Source organism: Bufo bufo, chromosome 4, assembly GCF_905171765.1.
Source record: "Bufo bufo chromosome 4, aBufBuf1.1, whole genome shotgun sequence".
Lineage (NCBI taxonomy): Eukaryota > Metazoa > Chordata > Amphibia > Anura > Bufonidae > Bufo > Bufo bufo.
In genome coordinates, this window is record NC_053392.1 from 499,548,317 (window position 1) to 499,568,358 (window position 20,042).

The 20,042-nt window shown below is 44.5% G+C and overlaps 1 protein-coding gene across 2 annotated transcripts in view; it reads left to right on the top strand.

The window, feature by feature from the left end:
* Positions 1-17,334, top strand: part of RMDN2 (regulator of microtubule dynamics 2) — a 124,977-nt gene extending 107,643 nt beyond the window's left edge. For both annotated transcript variants that reach the window (XM_040429612.1, XM_040429611.1), the window contains exon 11: positions 16,802-17,334. In XM_040429612.1, the coding sequence (XP_040285546.1) occupies positions 16,802-16,855 (54 nt within the window). In that variant the 3' untranslated portion in view covers positions 16,856-17,334. The remainder of the gene's footprint in view (positions 1-16,801) is intronic.
* Positions 17,335-20,042: the final 2,708 nt, after the last annotated feature.

Below are 20,042 nucleotides of genomic sequence, written 5' to 3' on the forward strand. Positions count from 1 at the left end.
ATGGCACATCAATGCGAGCTGTGGCAAGAAGGTTTGCTGTGTCTGTCAGCGTAGTGTCCAGAGCATGGAGGCGCTACCAGGAGACAGGCCAGTACATCAGGAGACGTGGAGGAGGCCATAGGAGGGCAACAACCCAGCAGCAGGACCGCTACCTCCGCCTTTGTGCAAGGAGGAACAGGAGGAGCACTGCCAGAGCCCTGCAAAATGACCTCCAGCAGGCCAAAAATGTGCATGTGTCTGCTCAAACGTTCAGAAAAAGACTCCATGAGGGTGATATGAGGGCCCGACATCCACAGGTGGGGGTTGTGCTTACAGCCCAACACCGTGCAGGACGTTTGGCATTTGCCAGAGAACACCAAGATTGGCAAATTCGCCACTGGCGCCCTGTGCTCTTCACAGATGAAAGCAGGTTCACACTGAGCACATGTGACAGACGTGACAGAGTCTGGAGACGCCGTGGAGAACTTTCTGCTGCCTGCAACATCCTCCAGCATGACTGGTTTGGCATTGGGTCAGTAATGGTGTGGGGTGGCATTTCTTTGGAGGGCCGCACAGCCCTCCATGTGCTCGCCAGAGGTAGCCTGACTGCCATTAGGTACCGAGATGAGATTCTCAGACCCCTTGTGAGACCATATCCTGGTGCGGTTGGCCCTGGGTTCCTCCTAATGCAAGACAATGCTAAACCTCATGTGGCTAAAGTGTGTCAGCAGTTCCTGCAAGATGAAGGCATTGATGCTATGGACTGGCCCGCCCGTTCCCCAGACCTGAATCCAATTGAGCACATCTGGGACATCATGTCTCGCTCTATTCACCAACGTCACGTTGCACCACAGACTGTCCAGGAGTTGGCAGATGCTTTAGTCCAGGTCTGGGAGGAGATCCCTCAGGAGACCGTCCGCCACCTCATCAGGAGCATGCACAGGCGTTGTAGGGAGGTCATACAGGCACGTGGAGGCCACACACACTACTGAGCCTCATTTTGACTGTTTTAAGGACATTACATCAAAGTTGGATCAGCCTGTAGTGTGTTTTTTCCACTTTAATTTTGAGTGTGACCTCCAAATCCAGACCTCCATTGGGTTGAAAAAATTTGATTTCCATTTTTTAATTTTTGTGTGATTTTGTTGTCAGCCACATTCAACCTATGTAAAGAACAAAGTATTTCAGAAGAATATTTAATTAATTCAGATCTAGGATGTGTTTTTTTTGTGTTTCTTTTATTTTTTTGAGCAGTGTATATTTATTGTATAGATCATAAAAACATTAAAGGGTTGTCCAGCTTACAATAAAAAGCAGGGAGGTTGTTACATACAATAATAATAATAAAAAAAAAGCTATTCTTATCATTCTGTGCCCCTTCAACCCCAGCAGCACCTTTCTGATCTTCCGGTCGGTCTTTATTACATAATTTCAGTGGGGAATGTGTCCATATACTGGACATAATTGCTGCAGTCAATCATTGGCCTCAGCCGTCTTCTGCCATATAACAGTGAGGCCATTGATTGGCTGCAGTGGTCACTTGAAGTATATGGGACTTGGGGTACTTTCACACTTGCGGCAGAGGATTCCAGCAGGCAGTTCCGGATGCAGATCCATCTGACAAATGCATTGAAATATCAGATCCATCTCTCCGGTATTTTTTTTTTTTGCATGCGCAGACCGGAAACCTGGATCCGTTTTGCTGGAACGCTTAATGCCGGATCCGGCACTAATACACTTCAATGAAAATTAATGCCTAGGCAAGTGTTCAGTATTTTTGGCCGGAGAGAAAACTGCAGCATGCTGCGGTATTTTCTCCGTCCAAAAAACGTAAGAGGGACTGAACTGATGCATCCTAATTAGAGTTGAGCGGACACCTGGATTTTCGGGTTCAACGGGTTCGGCCGAACTTCGAAAAAAAGTTCGAGTTCGGGACCCAAACTTGACCCGAACTTGACCCCGAACCCCATTGAAGTCAATGGGGACCCTATCTTTTGAGCACTAAAATGGCTGTAAAAATGTCATGGAAAGGGCTAGAGGGCTGCAAATGTTGTCAAAATGTGGTTAAGAGCATGGCAAGTGCTCTGCAAACAAATGTGGATAGGGAAATTACTTTAACCACCTCAGCCCCCAGTGCTTAAACACCCTGAAAGTCCAGGCCACTTTTTACACTTCTGACCTACACTACTTTCACCGTTTATTGCTCGGTCATGCAACTTACCACCCAAATTAATTTTACCTCCTTTTCTTCTCACTAATAGAGCTTTCATTTGGTGGTATTTCATTGCTGCTGACATTTTTACTTTTTTTGTTATTAATCGAAAATTAACGATTATTTTTGCAAAAAAATGACATTTTTCACTTTCAGTTGTAAAATTTTGCAAAAAAACAAGATCCATATATAAATTTTGCTCTAAATTTATTGTTCTACATGTCTTTGATAAAAAAAAAATGGTTTGGGTAAAAGTTATAGCGTTTACAAACTATGGTACAAAAATGTGAATTTCCGCTTTTTGAAGCAGCTCTGACTTTCTGAGCACCTGTCATGTTTCCAGAGGTTCTACAATGCCTAGACAGTACAAACACCCCACAAATGACCCCATTTCGGAAAGTACACACCCTAAGGTATTCGCTGATGGGCATAGTAAGTTCATAGAACTTTTTATTTTTTGTCACAAGTTAGCGGAAAATGATGATTTTTTTTTTTTTTTCTTACAAAGTCTCATATTCCACTAACTTGTGACAAAAAATAAAAAGTTCTATGAACTCACTATGCCCATCACAAAATACCTTGGGGTGTCTTCTTTCCAAAATGGGGTCACTTGTGGGGTAGTTATACTGCCCTGGCATTCTAGGGGCCCAAATGTGTGGTAAGGAGTTTGAAATCAAATTCTGTAAATAATGACCAGTGAAATCCGAAAGGTGCTCTTTGGAATATGGGCCCCTTTGCCCACCTAGGCTGCAAAAAAGTGTCACACATCTGGTATCTCTGTATTCAGGAGAAGTTGAGGAATGTGTTTTGGGGTGTCTTTTTACATATACCCATGCTGGGTGAGATAAATATCTTGGTCAAATGCCAACTTTGTATAAAAAAATGGGAAAAGTTGTCTTTTGCCAAGATATTTCTCTCACCCAGCATGGGTATATGTAAAATAACACCCCAAAACACATTCCCCAACTTCTCCTGAGTACGGAGATACCAGATGTGTGACACTTTTTTGCAGCCTAGGTGGGCAAAGGGGCCCATATTCCAAAGAGCACCTTTCGGATTTCACTCGTCTTTTTTTACAGAATTTGATTTCAAACTCCTTACCACACATTTGGGCCCCTAGAATGCCAGGGCAGTATAACTACCCCACAAGTGACCCCATTTTGGAAAGAAGACACCCCAAGGTATTCCGTGAGGGGCATGGCGAGTTCCTAGAATTTTTTATTTTTTGTCACAAGTTAGTGGAAAATGATGATTTTTTTTTTTTTTTTTTCATACATAGTCTCATATTCCACTAACTTGTGACAAAAAAAAAAAAACTTCCATGAACTCACTATGCCCATCAGCGAATACCTTGGGGTCTCTTCTTTCCAAAATGGGGTCACTTGTGGGGTAGTTATACTGCCCTGGCATTCTAGGGGCCCAAATGTGTGGTAAGGAGTTTGAAATCAAATTCTGTAAAAAATGACCATTGAAATCCGAAAGGTGCTCTTTGGAATATGGGCCCCTTTGCCCACCTAGGCTGCAAAAAAGTGTCACACATCTGGTATCTCCGTACTCAGGAGAAGTTGGGGAATGTGTTTTGGGGTGTCATTTTACATATACCCATGCTGGGTGAGAGAAATATCTTGGCAAAAGACAACTTTTCCCATTTTTTTTATACAAAGTTGGCATTTGACCAAGATATTTATCTCACCCAGCATGGGTATATGTAAAAAGACACCCCAAAACACATTCCCCAACTTCTCCTGAATACGGAGATACCACATGTGTGACACTTTTTTGCAGCCTAGGTGGGCAAAGGGGCCCAAATTCCTTTTAGGAGTGCATTTTTAGACATTTGGATACCAGACTTCTTCTCACGCTTTGGGGCCCCTAAAATGCCAGGGCAGTATAAATACCCCACATGTGACCCCATTTTGGAAAGAAGACACCCCAAGGTATTCAATGAGAGGCATGGCGAATTCATAGAAAAAAAAAATTTTGGGCACAAGTTAGCGGAAATTTTTTATTTTTATTTTTTTCTCACAAAGTCTCCCTTTCCGCTAACTTGGGACAAAAATTTCAATCTTTCATGGACTCAATATGCCCCTCAGCGAATACCTTGGGGTGTCTTCTTTCCAAAATGGTGTTATTTGTGGGGTGTTTGTACTGCCCTGGCATTTGAGGGTCTCCGCAATCATTACATGTATGCCCAGCATTAGGAGTTTCTGCTATTCTCCTTATAATGAGCATACGGGTAATGAGATTTTTTTTTTTCCGTTCAGCCTCTGGGCTGAAAGAAAAAAATGAACGGCACAGATTTCTTCATTCGCATCGATCAATGTGGATGAAAAAATCTCTGCCAAAAAAAGAAAAAGGAGGGGAAAGGCGTCTGCCAGGACATAGGAGCTCCGCCCAACATCCATACCCACTTAGCTCGTATGCCCTGGCAAACCAGATTTCTCCATTCACATCAATCGATGTGGATGAATAAATCATTGCCGGGATTTTTTTTTTTATATATACAAAGTGTTTGCCAAAGTATATGAACACCGCCACCTCCTCAGCTCATATGCCTCGGCAAACGTATCTTTTACTGCAGAGGAGAAATCTCGTCTTGCAGCGCCGCATACACCGACTTGCGTGTAATCTGACAGCAGCACAATGCTTCTGTCCGAATGCACATCAGTGCTGCAGCTAGTAGATCGGTTGGTCCACCTGGAAGGTAAAAGAAAAAAAAAAAAAAGAAAAAACCAGGCCGCAACACAATAATTTTATTAACTTTGGAAGAGAACATCTAAACTTTAACTTTTTGAACTGAACATTAACCTTTTTGCTTACTGGTGTTTTTTTTTTTTTTTTTTTTTTTTACCTTTATAGAACAAACCTCTCCTTCCCCATGGGACAATGTGCAAAGCGCAAATCGCCCAAAGATGTGGTGAAGTGCGTTATGCACTTTATCCCAGGTGAAAGGAGAGGTTTGCAGCAGCTGTGAGTGAATGGGCCCTAATAGCCCTGTGTGCCTGTCCTGGTGAGATGTGATCCCTATGCTAGGTGTACCTGTGTGTGGTACTTCCGGAAACACTCTCCATAGCATAGGGCAGGGTGGTCAGGACAGTCAGGACAGAAATAGCGGGTGTCACGCCTTATTCCACTCCTGCTACAGACACAACATTTTTTTCGGGGTGGCGGTTGGGTTGAGGTACCAGCAACGACACTGGGGAAATGTCGCTCGTGTAGACGGCTAACTACACTGGTGGATGGGGCCACGGAACCTCCTGGATAAATGAGGTTCTCGATGATCTCTTCCTGGAATTTGAGGAAGGATCCTGTTCTCCCAGCCTTACTGTAGAGAACAAAACTATTATAGGCAGCCAATTGAATTAAATATACAGACATCTTCTTATACCAGCGTCTGGTTCTGCGGGAAACTAAATAGGGAGCCAACATCTGGTCATTGAAGTCCACCCCTCCCATGAGCGCATTATAGTCGTGGACTGAGAGGGGCTTTTCAATGACACGGGTTGCCCTTTCAATTTGGATTGTCGTGTCTGCGTGAATGGAGGAGAGCATGTAAACGTCACGCTTGTCTCTCCATTTCACCGCGAGCAGTTCTTCGTTACACAAGGCAGCCCTCTGCCCCCTTGCAAGACGGGTGGTTACAAGCCGTTGGGGGAAGCCCACGCGACTAGTTCACGCGGTGCCACAGGCGCAAATCCGTTCTAGAAACAAATGCCTAAAGAGGGCCACACTTGTGTAAAAATTGTCCACATAAAGATGGTACCCCTTGCCGAATAAGGGTGACACCAAGTCCCAGACTGTCTTCCCACTGCTCCCCAGGTAGTCAGGGCAACCGACCGGCTCCAGGGTCTGATCTTTTCCCTCATAGATCCGAAATTTGTGGGTATAGCCTGTGGCCCTTTCACAGAGCTTATACAATTTGACCCCATACCGGGCACGCTTGCTTGGGATGTATTGTTTGAAGCCAAGGCGCCCGGTAAAATGTATTAGGGACTCGTCTACGCAGATGTTTTGCTCGGGGGTATACAAATCTGCAAATTTCTGGTTGAAATGGTCTATGAGGGGCCGAATTTTGTGGAGCCGGTCAAAAGCTGGGTGGCCTTTGGGACGGGAGGTGGTGTTGTCGCTAAAATGCAGGAAACGCAGGATGGTCTCAAATCGTGTCCTGGACATAGCAGCAGAGAACATGGGCATGTGATGAATTGGGTTCGTGGACCAATATGACCGCAATTCATGCTTTTTAGTTAGACCCATGTTAAGGAGAAGGCCCAGAAAAATTTTAAGTTCGGAAACTTGGACTGGTTTCCACCGGAAAGACTGGGCATAAGAGCTTCCCGGGTTGGCGGATATAAATTGTGTGGCATACCGGTTTGTCTCTGCCACGACTAAGTCCAAGAGCTCCGCAGTCAAGAACAGCTCAAAAAATCCCAGGGCCGAACCGATTTGAGCCGTCTCAACCCGAACTCCAGACTGGGCGGTGAAAGGGGGAACTACAGGTGCGGCTGAAGTTGGTGACTGCCAATCAGGGTTTGCCAGCACCTCAGGCATTCTAGGGGCTCTACGGGCCTGTCTGCGCGGTGGCTGCGACGGGGTAACTACTGCACGTGCCACCGTACCAGCTTCAACTGCCCTTCTGGTGCTCGCCACGTCACCATGTTGTACGGCAGTGCTGGTACTAGGTCCAGGAAGGGCTGCGCTGCTGGTGTATGCCTCACCACGTGATCCGGCAGCGACAGCCCCACTCTGCTGCTCTTGAAACGGATCCTGCACAACCTGTGGTCTAGCGACACGGGGCCGGGTACGCCTGGTGCTGCCAGGGACCTCCACCTCCTCGTCCGAACTTTGGGTCAGAGAGCCACTGCTTTCCACAGGTTCATATTCTGATCGCTAGATTCGTCAGATGAGGGTTCCCATTCCCCATCCGACTGGGTCAGAATCCTGTAGGCCTCTTCAGAAGAATACCCCCTGTTTGACATTTTGGACTACTAAATTTAGGGGTATTCCCTGAGACTACCCAAGAAAAAAAGCAATCCTGTCTTACAAAGGGGAGGCTAGCGAAGTACCGGAGGCCGCTGCGGTTGATAAAAAATATCAAAACTGATTTTTTTATCGCCGCAGTGCGTGTAAAGTGAATGTGCAGTGATCAAAAAAAAAATTTTTTTTTGTCACTGCGGTGGGGCGGGCGTGGGTGAACGCACGTGTGGGCGACCGATCAGGCCTGATCGGGCAAACACTGCGTTTTGGGTGGAGGGCGAACTAAAGTGACACTAATACTATTATAGATCTGACCGTGATCAGTTTTGATCACTTACAGTTACTATAAAAGTACAAATGCTGATTAGCGATACGCTAATCAGCGAATAAGTGACTGCGGTGCGGTGGGCTGGGCGCTAACTGACGCTAAACTACCTAACCAAGGGGCCTAAACTAATCCTAAAACCTAACAGCCAATACTAGTGAAAAAAAAAAAGTGACAGTTTACACTGATCACTTTTTGTCTTTCACTAAGTGATTGACAGGGGGCGATCAAGGGGTTAATTAGGATGATGGGGGAGATGGAGGGTGATCTGGGGCTAAGGTGTAGTGTTGGTGGGTACTCACAGTGATCTCTGCTCCTCTGCTGGATCCAACCGACGAAAAGGACCAGCAGAGGAGCAGAGAAGCCATATAACAGATCATATTTACTAATATGATCTGTTATCTGGCTTCTGATTTGATTTTTTGAAAATCGCCAGCCTGCCAGCCAATGATCGTGGCTGGCAGGCTGGTGACGAAATACTTCTTTAACTTTTGCCGGCCCGCGATGCGCATGCGCGGGCCGGCAATGCACGAAATCTCGCGAGAGGACGCACCGGCGCGTCCACCCAGAACAACAGGACCGCCGCAAAGACGCAATCCTGCGTACGGCGGTCCTGAGGAGGTTAAATAACATAAAATACGTAAAAATAAAAAAAAATTATATTGATCTAGGAGGACCAGGTCCATATGGAGTAGGAGGTTGAGGAGGCTGTGGATGTGGCGGTGTAGGTGGAAGCGGTGGTGGAGGAGGAGGAGGTAGCCTACACTGCTTTTTGTTTTAAAATGTATTTTTATTTTTTTAAATCAGGGTACACCCCAAAACATTGGGAAATATAACCCTCCAGTCGTGCTAAACACACGTTCAGACAATACACTGGCTGCAGGGCAGGCCAGCACCTCCAAGGCGTAAAGGGCAAGCTCAGGCCATGTGCCCAATTTGGAGACCCAGATGTTGCAGGGGCTGACCCCTGTCAGTTAGTTCGTGTAGGTGTGTGCATACTTACTGCCCCACCATATCGCACGTCCCCGTGATGTTCACGATCCAATTTGATATCTGCTCTATCAACTTTTGATGTTCTTTTATGCGCCTACCATGGCGATTACGGGTGGCGGGGAATCGGGGTTCCAGGCCGGAGAGGGAGCGTGAGAAAAAGAGAACAAATTTAAGGGAGATAAATTTATTTTAAAAAATTGGGATTTAGAAGAAATGTGGGAAAAGCTATTGAGGCGCAAATGTGGGACAAATTACAGAAGCCCAAATGTGGGCCAAAAGAGTCGAGTGGAATTGTGGGAAAAGCTATTGAGGCGCAAATGTTGGCCAAAAGAGTATAGCGGAAATGTGGGAAAGGTGGCGCGCATCAATTAAAGAAGCATTTCAGAAATTTTATTCCCGGTCACCTATGCAGAGCAGGGGTTTATTCACGTCTAAAATTGTTTATTGTCACCCGAAAATGTAAAATAAAAATTATTGAAATTTATTAAGCTGTCAACTAGGTAGAGGAGGGGTATATTACACCCAAAAATTTGTGAATTTGACCATAAAATGTAACTGACAAATGTTTTTTTTTTTTTTTTTTTACCGGTCTTATAGGTATAGCAGTGGTACATCACACCAAAAAATTGCTGAATTTCACCAGAAAATGTAACTGGCAATTTTTTTTATATATTTTTTTTACCGGTCTACTAGGTATAGCAGAGGTACTTCACAGCAAAAAATTGTTGAATTTCAACTGAAAATGTAACTGACAAATTTTTTTTTTTTGTTAACCGGCCTACTAGGTATAGCAGTGGTACTAATCACCCAAAAATTGGTTAATTTCACCAGAAAATGTTAATGACAATTTTATTTCATTTTTTAACCGGCATACTAGGTATAGCAGTGGTACTATACACCCAAAAATTTGTGAATTTCACCCAAAAAGTTAGACAATTTTATTTTATTTTTTTAAATGGCCTACTAGGTATAGCAGTGGTACTATACACCCAAAAATTGCTGAATTTCACCAGAAAATGTAACTGCCAATTTTTATTTTTTTTAACCGGCCTACTAGGTATAGCAGTGGTACTTCACAGCAAAAAATTGCTGAAATTCACCAGAAAATGTAACTGACAATTATTTTTATTTTTTTAACCAGCCTACCTATCAGCTGGTAGTGCTGGTTGTTGTGGCGTGCTGACAACGTTTTTCCACATTTCGGCCATGCTAACCCTGCCTTCTGAGGTGCTGGCGGTGCCCCAGCTGCGTTGGCGACCTCTTCCTCCTCCTCTGCCTTCGCCTTGTGCTTCCACTGTGCCCCCGCTGTCAGGTGGGAATGCAACCAGCAGCGCGTCTACCAGCGTGCGCTTGTACTGGCACATCTTACGATCACGCTCCAGTGAGGGAATTAAGGACGGTTGTCCTTGTAAGGGGGATCCAGCAGCGTGGCCACCCAGTAATCAGCACAAGTTAGAATGTGGGCAACTCGCCGGTCGTTGCGGAGACACTGCAGCATGTAATCGCTCATGTGTGCCAGGCTGCCCAGAGGCAACGAAAAGCTGTCCTCTGTGGGAGGTGTATCGTCTGTGTCCTCTGTATCCCCCCATCCACGCACCAGTGATGGCCATGAGCTGGTCTGGGTGCCACCCTGCTGTGAACATGGTTCCTCCTCCTCCATCTCCTCATCCTCCACCTCGTCATCCTCCAGAACTGTGCCCTGGCTGGACAATTGTGTACCTTGGGTTTGTGGGTGCAGGAACCCACCCTCGGAGCCACTTGGGAATGACTGTCCGGAAACCCTACGAAATGATCCCTCTTCCTCCTCCTGTGCCACATCCTCTTCCATCATCGCCAGGAGCGTTTTTTTAAGGAGGCATAAAAGTGGGATAGTAACGCTGAGAACGGCGTTATCGGCACTGGCCATGTTGGTGGAGTACTCGAAACAGCGCAACAAGGAACACAGGTCTCGCATGGAGGCCCAGTCATTGGTGGTGAAGTGGTGCTGTTCCGCCGAGCGACTCACCCGTGCGTGCTGCAGCTGAAACTCCACTATCGCCTGCTGCTGCTCGCACAGTCTGGCCAGCATGTGCAAGGTGGAGTTCCACCTTGTGGGCACGTCTCATATGAGGCGGTGAGCGGGAAGGCCGAAGTTAAGCTGCAGCGCTGACAGGCGAGCAGCAGCAGGGTGAGAACGCCGAAAGCGCGCACAGACGGCCTGCACTTTATGCAGCAGCTCTGACATATCGGGGTAATTTTTAAGGAATCTCTGCACCACCAAATTCAGCACATGCGCCAAGCAAGGGAAGTGCGTCAAACCGGCTAGTCCCAGAGCTGCTACAAGAATTCACCCATTATCGCACACCACCATGCCGGGCTTTAGGCTGACTGGCACAAACCACTCATCGGTCTGTTGTTCAAGGCCCGTCCACAGCTTCTGCGCGGTGTGGGGTTTGTCCCCCAAACAGATACGTTTTAAAACTGCCTGCTGTCGTTTACCCCTGGCTGTGCTGAAGTTGGTGGTGAAGGTGTTACGCTGACCGGATGAGGAGCTGGTAGAGGATGAGGAAGCAGAGTAGGAGGAGGAAGCAACAGGAGGCAAACTGAAGCGCCCTGCAATCCTCGGCGGTGGAAGGACATGCGCCAAACTGCTATCCGCCTCAGGCCCAGCCGCCACTGCATTTACCCAGTGTGCTGTTATGGAGATATAACGACGTACTGTGGGACAGCCCCGCCATTAGGCCTTTAAAACTATCCGTCTCCACTAGACGGTATGACAGCATTTCAAAGGCCAGTAATTTTGAAATGCTGGCATTCAGGGCTAGGGATCGCGGGTGGGTAGGGGGGTACTTCCTCTTCCTCTCCAGCGTTTGGGAGATGGAGAGCTGAACGCTTCCGTGGGATATTGTGGAGATGATTGGTGTCCCAGGTGTTGGTGTTGCTGGCAGATCCTCTGTTTGCGGGGTGGCAGGTGGCACTGTCACTCGAGAGGTGGATGAAGAGGCCGAGACTGCAGCAGAAGAGGAAGCAGAAGGAGCAAGAGACCTTTTTTGGTTTTTGAGGTGTCTACTCCACTGCAGCTCGTGCTTTGCACTTAGATGCCTGGTCTTGCAGGTTGAGCTCAGGTTGAGAACGTTTATGCGTCCATTCAGTCTCTGATTGCACAGCGTGCAAACCACTCGTGTCTTGTCGTCAGCACATTGTCTGAAGAACTGCCACGCCAAGGAACTCCTTGGAGCTGGCTTTGGTGTGCTCGGTCCCTTGCTGCGGTGTGCAGTAGCAGGAGTACTGTCTAGAGGACGGCCGCTCCGCTTTTGCACCCTGCTCCCTGTTCTGCTGTACTGGTGGCTTTGTGCGACCACCGCCTCTTCCTCCGAACTACATAGGTCACTAGCATGACCTTGATTCCATGTGGGGTCGAGGACCTCATCGTCCTCCACATCATCTTCCACCCAGTCTTCACCCCTGCCTTCCTTGTCGGTCTGCACACTTTCGAAAGCCCCAGCAGTTGGCACCTGTGTTTCGTCATCATCCGAGACGTGCTGCGATGGTCCTCCCATGTACTCATCTTGAAAGATAAGTGGTTGGGCATCGGTGCACTCAATCTCTTCCACTTCTGAGTCATCAAAAAGCAGAAGAGACTGCTGCATGACTTGTGGCTCAGACTGCTTGGCTTATTTGCAAGAGGTGAGGTGAAAGACTGATGGACATCGGCTGCAGGTGGCAACTGTGGTCTCTCAGCAGGAGAGGGAAACAATGTGAAGGAACTAGATCCACTGTCAGCAACCTAATCTACTATCGCTTGTACTTGTTCAGGCCTCACCATTCGTAGAGCAGCATTAGGCCCGACCAAATACCGCTGCAGGTTTTGTCGCCTACTCACACCTGAGGAAGGGGTTTCACTTGTGAGTGTAGCTGGCACAGATCGACCACGTCCTCTCCCTGCAACAGGAGCTCCACCAGCAGCACCACGACCTGGGCCACGTCCCTTATTTGACGCTCTCATATTTTTCGAATTTATTATCTTGCCCTAAATGGGTGTTTAATTAATAGTAGAATAGAACGACAGTATGTAAAGGGTGTATCTCACACGGCCTGAACCAGACTAGGCCTCAATTAAAGATTTTTTAGCCCAAAATGGCTGTATTTCAAATGCCTGAATCAAACCCCTGTATTTAGAGGGTGTATCTCCGAGGGCCTGAACCAGTGTAGGCCTAAATTAAATATTTCTTTGCCCAAAATGGCTGTATTTCAAATGGCTGTATTTCAAATGCCTGAATCAATTCCCTGTATTTAGAGGGTGTATCTCCGAGGGCCTGAACCAGTGTAGGCCTAAATTAAATATTTCTTTGCCCAAAATGGCTGTATTTCAAATGGCTGTATTTCAAATGCCTGTATGTAGAGGGTGTATCTCACACGGACTGAACCAGTGTAGGCCTAAATAAAAAATTTCTTTGCCCAACAAGGCTGTATTTCAAATGCTTGAATCAAACCCCTGTATGTAGAGGGTGTATCTCACGCGGTCTAAACTAGTATTGACCTGAATGAAATATTTCTTTGCCCAAAATGCCTGTATTTCAAATGGCTGTATTTCAAATGCCTGAATCAATTCCCTGTATGTAGAGGGGGTATCTCACAGAGCCTGAACCAGTGTAGGCCTAAATTAAATATTTATTTGCCCAACAAGGCTGTATTTAAAATGCCTGAATCAAACCCCTGTATGTAGAGGGTGTATCTCACATGGTCTGAACCAGTGTAGGCCTGCATAAAATATTTCTTTGCCCAAAATGGATGTATTTCAAATGGCTGTATTTCAAATGCCTGAATCAAACCCCTGTATGTAGAGGGGGTATCTCACAGGGCATGACCCAGTGTAGGCCTGAATTCAATATTGGTGCACCAAATGGCGGTATTTAAAATCTCTGAATGTAACCCAAATGTATTAAGGGTGTATCTCACAATGACATCTGCATCAAAGGCTGCCAACAATTTTTTTTGTGCCCAAACGAGTGTTTGTTTAACAACTGAATTTGACAGCAGTATGTAAGCCTGTAATTTCACACGTGCTGATGCTGCAAGGCCTGAAAATAGTGTTTTTTGTCAGATCAGGAAAATTCAGTTTTTTTGGCAAAAAAAAGTGTGTTTTTAAAACCCCAGAAAATGATGGGTGTAGTTCTAGCTTAAATTGCACACTGACTAATCCATATGTTATAGTTTGCCCAAAAAATGGTGATTTGCAATGCCCCAAAAGCTCAGATGCAGTGCTGGTGCACTGAGCTTGCATAAAATGGGTGCCGCCACCGCCCACCTAACTAACAGAATTATAAAGTTATAATTTTTTTGCTCAATGGCCTCAGGGCAGGGTAAAACGATTGTGCCCTGCACCCACACAACTATTTCTCTGTAGATCGCTGAGTTAGATTCTCTTCTATTCTCTCCCTGAAATCACAAGTCCAGCAGCATCCTCTCCCTACACTTGTAACAGCAGAGTGACATGCAGCGCTACGTGACCCAAGCTTATATAGAGCCTGGGTCACATGCTGCTCTGGCCAATCACAGCCATGCCATTAGTAGGCATGGCTGGGATGGCCTCTAAGGTCAGACAGTTAACCGCTTGTTGATTGGCTGCTCTGCAGCCTTTCAGAAAGCGTCAAGAAAGCACCGAACCCGAACTTTTACGGAAATGTTCGTGTCCGTGGGGAACGAACCCGAACTTTACAGTTGTGGTTCGCTCAACCCTAATCCTAATGCATACTGAACGGAATGCTCTCCATTCAGAATGCATTCAAACTGTTTTTTCCGGTATTAAGCTCCTAGGACGGAAAACAAAATACTGCAAAATAACTCAATACCGGAAAACAAAAACGCTAGTGTGAAAGTACCCTTATTGCTGTGGCTAATAACCTGACGTCATGGCTGCAGCTGCATAGAAAATTGGAGACCTTCCATGTCCAGCAGCATTTTAGTATCTATTATATAGTTCTAGAATACAGCCACCAGTCATTGTAAAACTGATAGTTCTAATACACTGCAATACAGAAATATTGCAGAGAGTATTATACAAGCGGCTGTTTTTGTTCATCTCACCTTCCCAAAAATGGAATAAAAAGTGCTAAAAATGTCTTACAGTATGTACACCAAAATGGTAGCAATGAAAATGGCAATTCATACTTCAAAAAGCAAGCTCTCACACAGATCCGTTGAAAAAATAAAAAAGTTATGGCTCCTTGTATATTTAGAAACAAAAACAAATGATTTTTCTAAATTGTATTGAAAGAAGTGTAAAGTTAAAAAAAAAAAATACTAAATATTTGTTACTGACATTATTGTATCAACTCAAAGATCAAAGTATTGCAGACTTTCAGCTTTTTTTCCACTCTCCCAGAAAGAGTTAATAAAATTTTTTCAATACATTGTATATATCTCATTGGAAGATACAACTTGTTCCACACAAAAAAGCCCTTATACATCTACAAAGACGGGGGGGAAAAATGCTGCTACTAACTGGCTATGGCTGTAAGGGGTCAATAAAATGTATCCAGTGAAGAGTTATGACGTTTACAATGTATGGCGCTACCTGATGTTCAAAGTGTATAGCAATGTGTACGTCCATCTCTCTGCATAGAGCAGAGGAGGAGATTTCTTCCCTGCAGTTAGGAAAGACCAGAGCCTCTGCACTAGCAAGGCAGTATGACTGAGAAGACTTTCTGCAGGGCTATAGGCAGGGACTATATTATCTTCTGCCAGAGGGGGAAAGGGACTGATTCTGTCCAAAACCCATCCCAAATCCCAGCACAAATTAGCAGCACTACCAAGGGGGACGCATGGAAGCAAATAGGTTCAGAGGTATTCCTAATGGTAGAAAACTGCAGTTTACTTAAAAACAGTATAACTAGTCTTTTACAGTTTTTGGTATGAAAATGAATCTGACTTCTGAGTTGTGGCTCTGGGGCTGTTATCAAATTACAACTCCTAATGCATTCCGTATGAGACATCAATTTTCTCGAGCTTATTCCACACTGCCTTGTTTTATGAACTGGCCTGACTTTGACTGGGATTCAGCGTAGGGGTTTGCATCTATTATATGAATGTGAACAACTGTCAATGACAACAAGAGTAAAAAAATAAAATAAATCAAATGCAGCAGATCGACATTCCCACAGATATCTAGCCCTTGGTCCCATCTTCATAGCCGCTATCAGTCCCAAGAAATGAGCGGTTTTATTTCATGTTAATTACCTCCTGGGTGCAGCGACGGCAGTGCTGTTGAACCCAGAGGCTTCACTTACTGTCTCCTATTCCGCCTGCTGCTCGCTCTGCCCTGACGGAGTCTGGCTCACTCACTGTCTAAGGCCTATTGCACACGGACGTTTTTTTTTCCCGTTTACTGGACGTTTTTTGCGTTCCGTATACGGTCCGTATACGGAACCATTCATTTCAATGGGTCCGCAAAAAAAAACGGAATGTACTCCGTATGCATTCTGTTTCCATATTTCCGTTTTTCCGTTCCGTTTTAACATAGAACATGTCCTATTATTGCCCGCAAATCACAGTCCGTGGCTCCATTCAAGTCAATGGGTCCGCAAAAAAACGGAACACATACGGAAATGCATCCGTATGTCTTCCGTTTCCGTTCCGTTTTTTGCTGAACCATCTATTGAAAATGTTATGCCCAGCCCAATTTTATCTATGTAATTACTGTATACTGTATATGCCATACGGAAAAAACGGAACGGAAAAAACGGAACAGAAACGGAAACACAACGGAAACAAAAAACGGAACAACGGATCCGTGAAAAACGGATCGCAAAACACTGAAAAAGCCATACGGTCGTGTGCAATAGGCCTAAATGTGAGTGAGTTGCGCAGGGCAGGAATCAGGCACATTGTGTGGAATCTGGCCGGCACGGACATACGGGGGGGAATGTCTGATAAAGTGGTGGGGGATGTCTGGTGAAGGTGGGAGGTGGGAGAGACTAAATAATCCACTGTCCGCTGGCACAGGGGAGGGGGATCACTTAAAATGACACAGGGGGATCAGAGGGGGGAATCAAAATGACACAGGAGGATAAGAAAGGGTACTAAAATTGTAATCTTCCCTCAGATTCTCCTGTGTCATTTTGATTCTCCCCTCTGATCCCCCTGTGTCATGGAAAAATAAGACATCCCCTGAAAATAAGACCTAGCGCATCTTTTCGAGCAAAAATTAATATAAGACACTGTCTTATTTTCGGGGAAACAGGGTATGTGTCATTAGTTTAACTAAAGTTAATTTAGACAGACTTTTAATGTCATTTAATATATTGACACTTATTAACTCAGATTTTCATTTGTTTTAGGATATAGATGCCCAGAAAGAATTGGAAGCCTTGACTGTGTCCCTGATGCAGTGAAAAGATCAAATTCCAAATAACTAGTTATCACTTTGGATAAAATAAACCTCCACTATATCATGCAAATAATCATTTTTTAATTATACTATCCAGAATAATTGTTTAATTTTAGATTATGATTTATAGACTACCATGACCTGTTACACAAAAACTGATTCAGAGGTAGATATTTCAATTATTGGGATTTAAAGATTATGTCCACCCTCTCAACAGTTTGTAATTATTATTTTTTTTATGCAAACTGAAACGTTGGCAACTTTACAAATGGTCCATTTTGTCTACTGCTACTATGTGATTCTAAGATAAGAGAATATAAACCAGCCCTGTGTAGTCTTTGTGCTCTCTTTCGTCCCCCTTACTTCTTACTAAAATATTTTTAGTAGATTAGCAAAAAACTAGGTGACAGATGGAATGCAATATGACCGCCCGATCAGACTGCACAGTCTGTTTCTATGGAAACGCATAGATCTGCATAGGAACTGTAGACACAAAAAGCACAATTTTAAACCAAGGTTATTTGCAAAGTTGCTTAATTTTTCCATTTTAGGTACATTGGAAGAATAAAAAAAAAATTTGTTTGCAATGGTGCACATAGCCTTTAAAATGATTTTCTAAATAGCTGATATTCAGATTTTACGACTAATTAATATGATGAAACCCGCATGCATACTTTATTGCCTCTAAGATTGTACGTTTACATCTGAATATACTGGTAAAGCATATAAGCAATACTGATGTTAAAAAAAAAATAAGAAAAAAATAAAAGTATTTTGTGTTAAATGTTTCTTGTCATGAGCCATGTTACTACTGTATATGAGCCCCTTCTGTGATGTCAACTAAGCATATGGAAATGGTTTTTGCAGATTAAAGGAACACTCCAGGCAATCTGATACCCTGTGTTATGTATGGTGTAGGGCCTGGGGTGGTAAATGGCACAAAGATTGCAAAAACATCTCAAGCCTTGCATTTAAGTGGCCATGGACTTTCAATAGCTGTTGGCCAAACAACAGCTATTCCTCTCAACTCCCCTACACGCCAAGCTTAGGCTACTTTCACACCTGCGTTCAGGTGTCCGCTCGTGAGCTCCGTTTGAAGGGGCTCACGAGCGGTCCTGAACGCAGCCGTCCGGCCCCAATGCATTCTCAATGGAGGCAGATCCACTGAGAATGCATCCGCCTGCCAGCGCTCAGCCTCCGCTCCGCTCAGTGAGCGGACACCTGAACGCTGCTTGCAGCGTTCGGGTGTCCGCCTGGCCGTGCGGAGGCGAGCGGATCCGTCCAGACTTATAATGGAAGTCAATGGGGACGGATCCGCTTGAAGATGACACCATATGGCTCAATCTTCAAGCGGATCCGTTCCCCATTGACTTTCAATGTAAAGTCTGAACGGATACGCTCAGGCTACTTTCAGACTTAGAAAATTTTCTAAGTTATAATGCAGACGGATCCGCTCCGAATGCTAGTGTGAAAGTAGCCTTACATGTGTTTTCAATAGGGAGTAAGCCACTTTCAGATTCCTCTGGGGCCAGCTTATTTACCATGAGACCAAAGGATTGGGCATGTTGTAATTCAACATGCCCAACCGTTCCTATCACACATAAGTCTGCTTGTCCCGCAGTTTCAGACAACTTCACTGTGCTGTTCATGGGCACCTTTAGTCACAACACCTTGTATATTTTGCCTTGAGTATACCTTTAAGTGATGTTCCGCTGATAACATTGGCCTAGGTCTACATTTTTTGTACACTTATTTTTTCTGCAGAGCTCTGATTTATATATATTTTTGTCCTAGACAACTTGAAGGGGTTGGCCACTTTCTGGATATTTTTGATCAATGTGTCTGGAAGATGACTATATGGCACTTGATAATATAGATTTTGTTGATATTCTCTGCCGTTTGCTATATTTCATAAGTCATGTCACCTTGTTGATGGAGGGTCATGTGACCAGGCAAAAATTACCCCAGACATATTAGGTCGGGTTCACATCACTGTTATGCATTCCATTATTGCTTTCTGTCATACCATGGTTGTAACGAAAAATAACGGAATCCATAAGACGGAAATCAAAACGGAAGCCTTTAAGAGGCATTAAGTTTTAATCCTTCATAATAGAAGTCTATGGGCAAGCATAACGAATCCTCCTGGTTTCTGTTATGCAGGACGGAAACAAAGTCCTGTCGACAGGACTTTTTTTTTCTTGGAAAAAAAAAGTCCCCTACTGTATGTAAAATTACAGATGGCTGGCCACCTTTGGGGGAATTTGATGATGAAAAATGGTCCCGTTTTATGATTTATACCATGGTTGTATATTTCATGGTCATAAGAGCATGACCTCTGCTTCTCTTATGGGCTTAGGCACAGGGTCGTATGACATCGTCATACAATCCACAAGTTGTATATAGTGGTAATATGGCGCTCGTAAAAGTCTACCAAAGAAGCAGCTAGGGGCTGGTGAGAGGAAGGCCCTGTCCTGGTTGTTCTAGTTCTCTTTGGTACTGGGTGATACGTAACTATCCCAGACTATTCTCCATAGAGGAAATATACTGTAGCAAATAAAGGCTGTGAAGGGTTGTAGAAAGTACATTTAGGGCGAAAAGAGCAAGGGTTTTTTTTCTCTGCATCACAAATCCAATAATGGAGGGGAAATCAGTCTGAACTTTGATATCGGACTCCTCTCTTCTATGTACACTACTCACTCCTGGAGACCATCATTATAAGTCCACGAAAAGCAGATACCTTCCATATTCATTCCATTTTTTCACATCCACATCCACAAATACAGACAAGAACAGGACCTGCGCAGAGATTTGTAATTCTGGCTGACCAATCCTTAACAAAAACTGATGTGTGCATGAGCCCTAATTATATCTGTAGTAAAATATGTTTGAGTCTATGACGTTTCATTACAAGTCTGAATATATGCTGTCACACCCAGTCCCAGACCTCAACACCTTCACTGCCAAAATTGACTCAAGTTTTATAGGAATACATTTTAGGGTCACTTAAAAATGGAAATGTCACTTCTGAGTCAGTGGCTGCTACCATAAAATATCATACTTTTTCAATAAATGATGTTGCTTTTTTAATGCCATGACTTTTATACTAGACAAGTGGTTCATGTACAGTACATATCTATATAAAGCAAAAAAGATACTATCACTTATAACTATGGTTGTGGTAGTTGAAA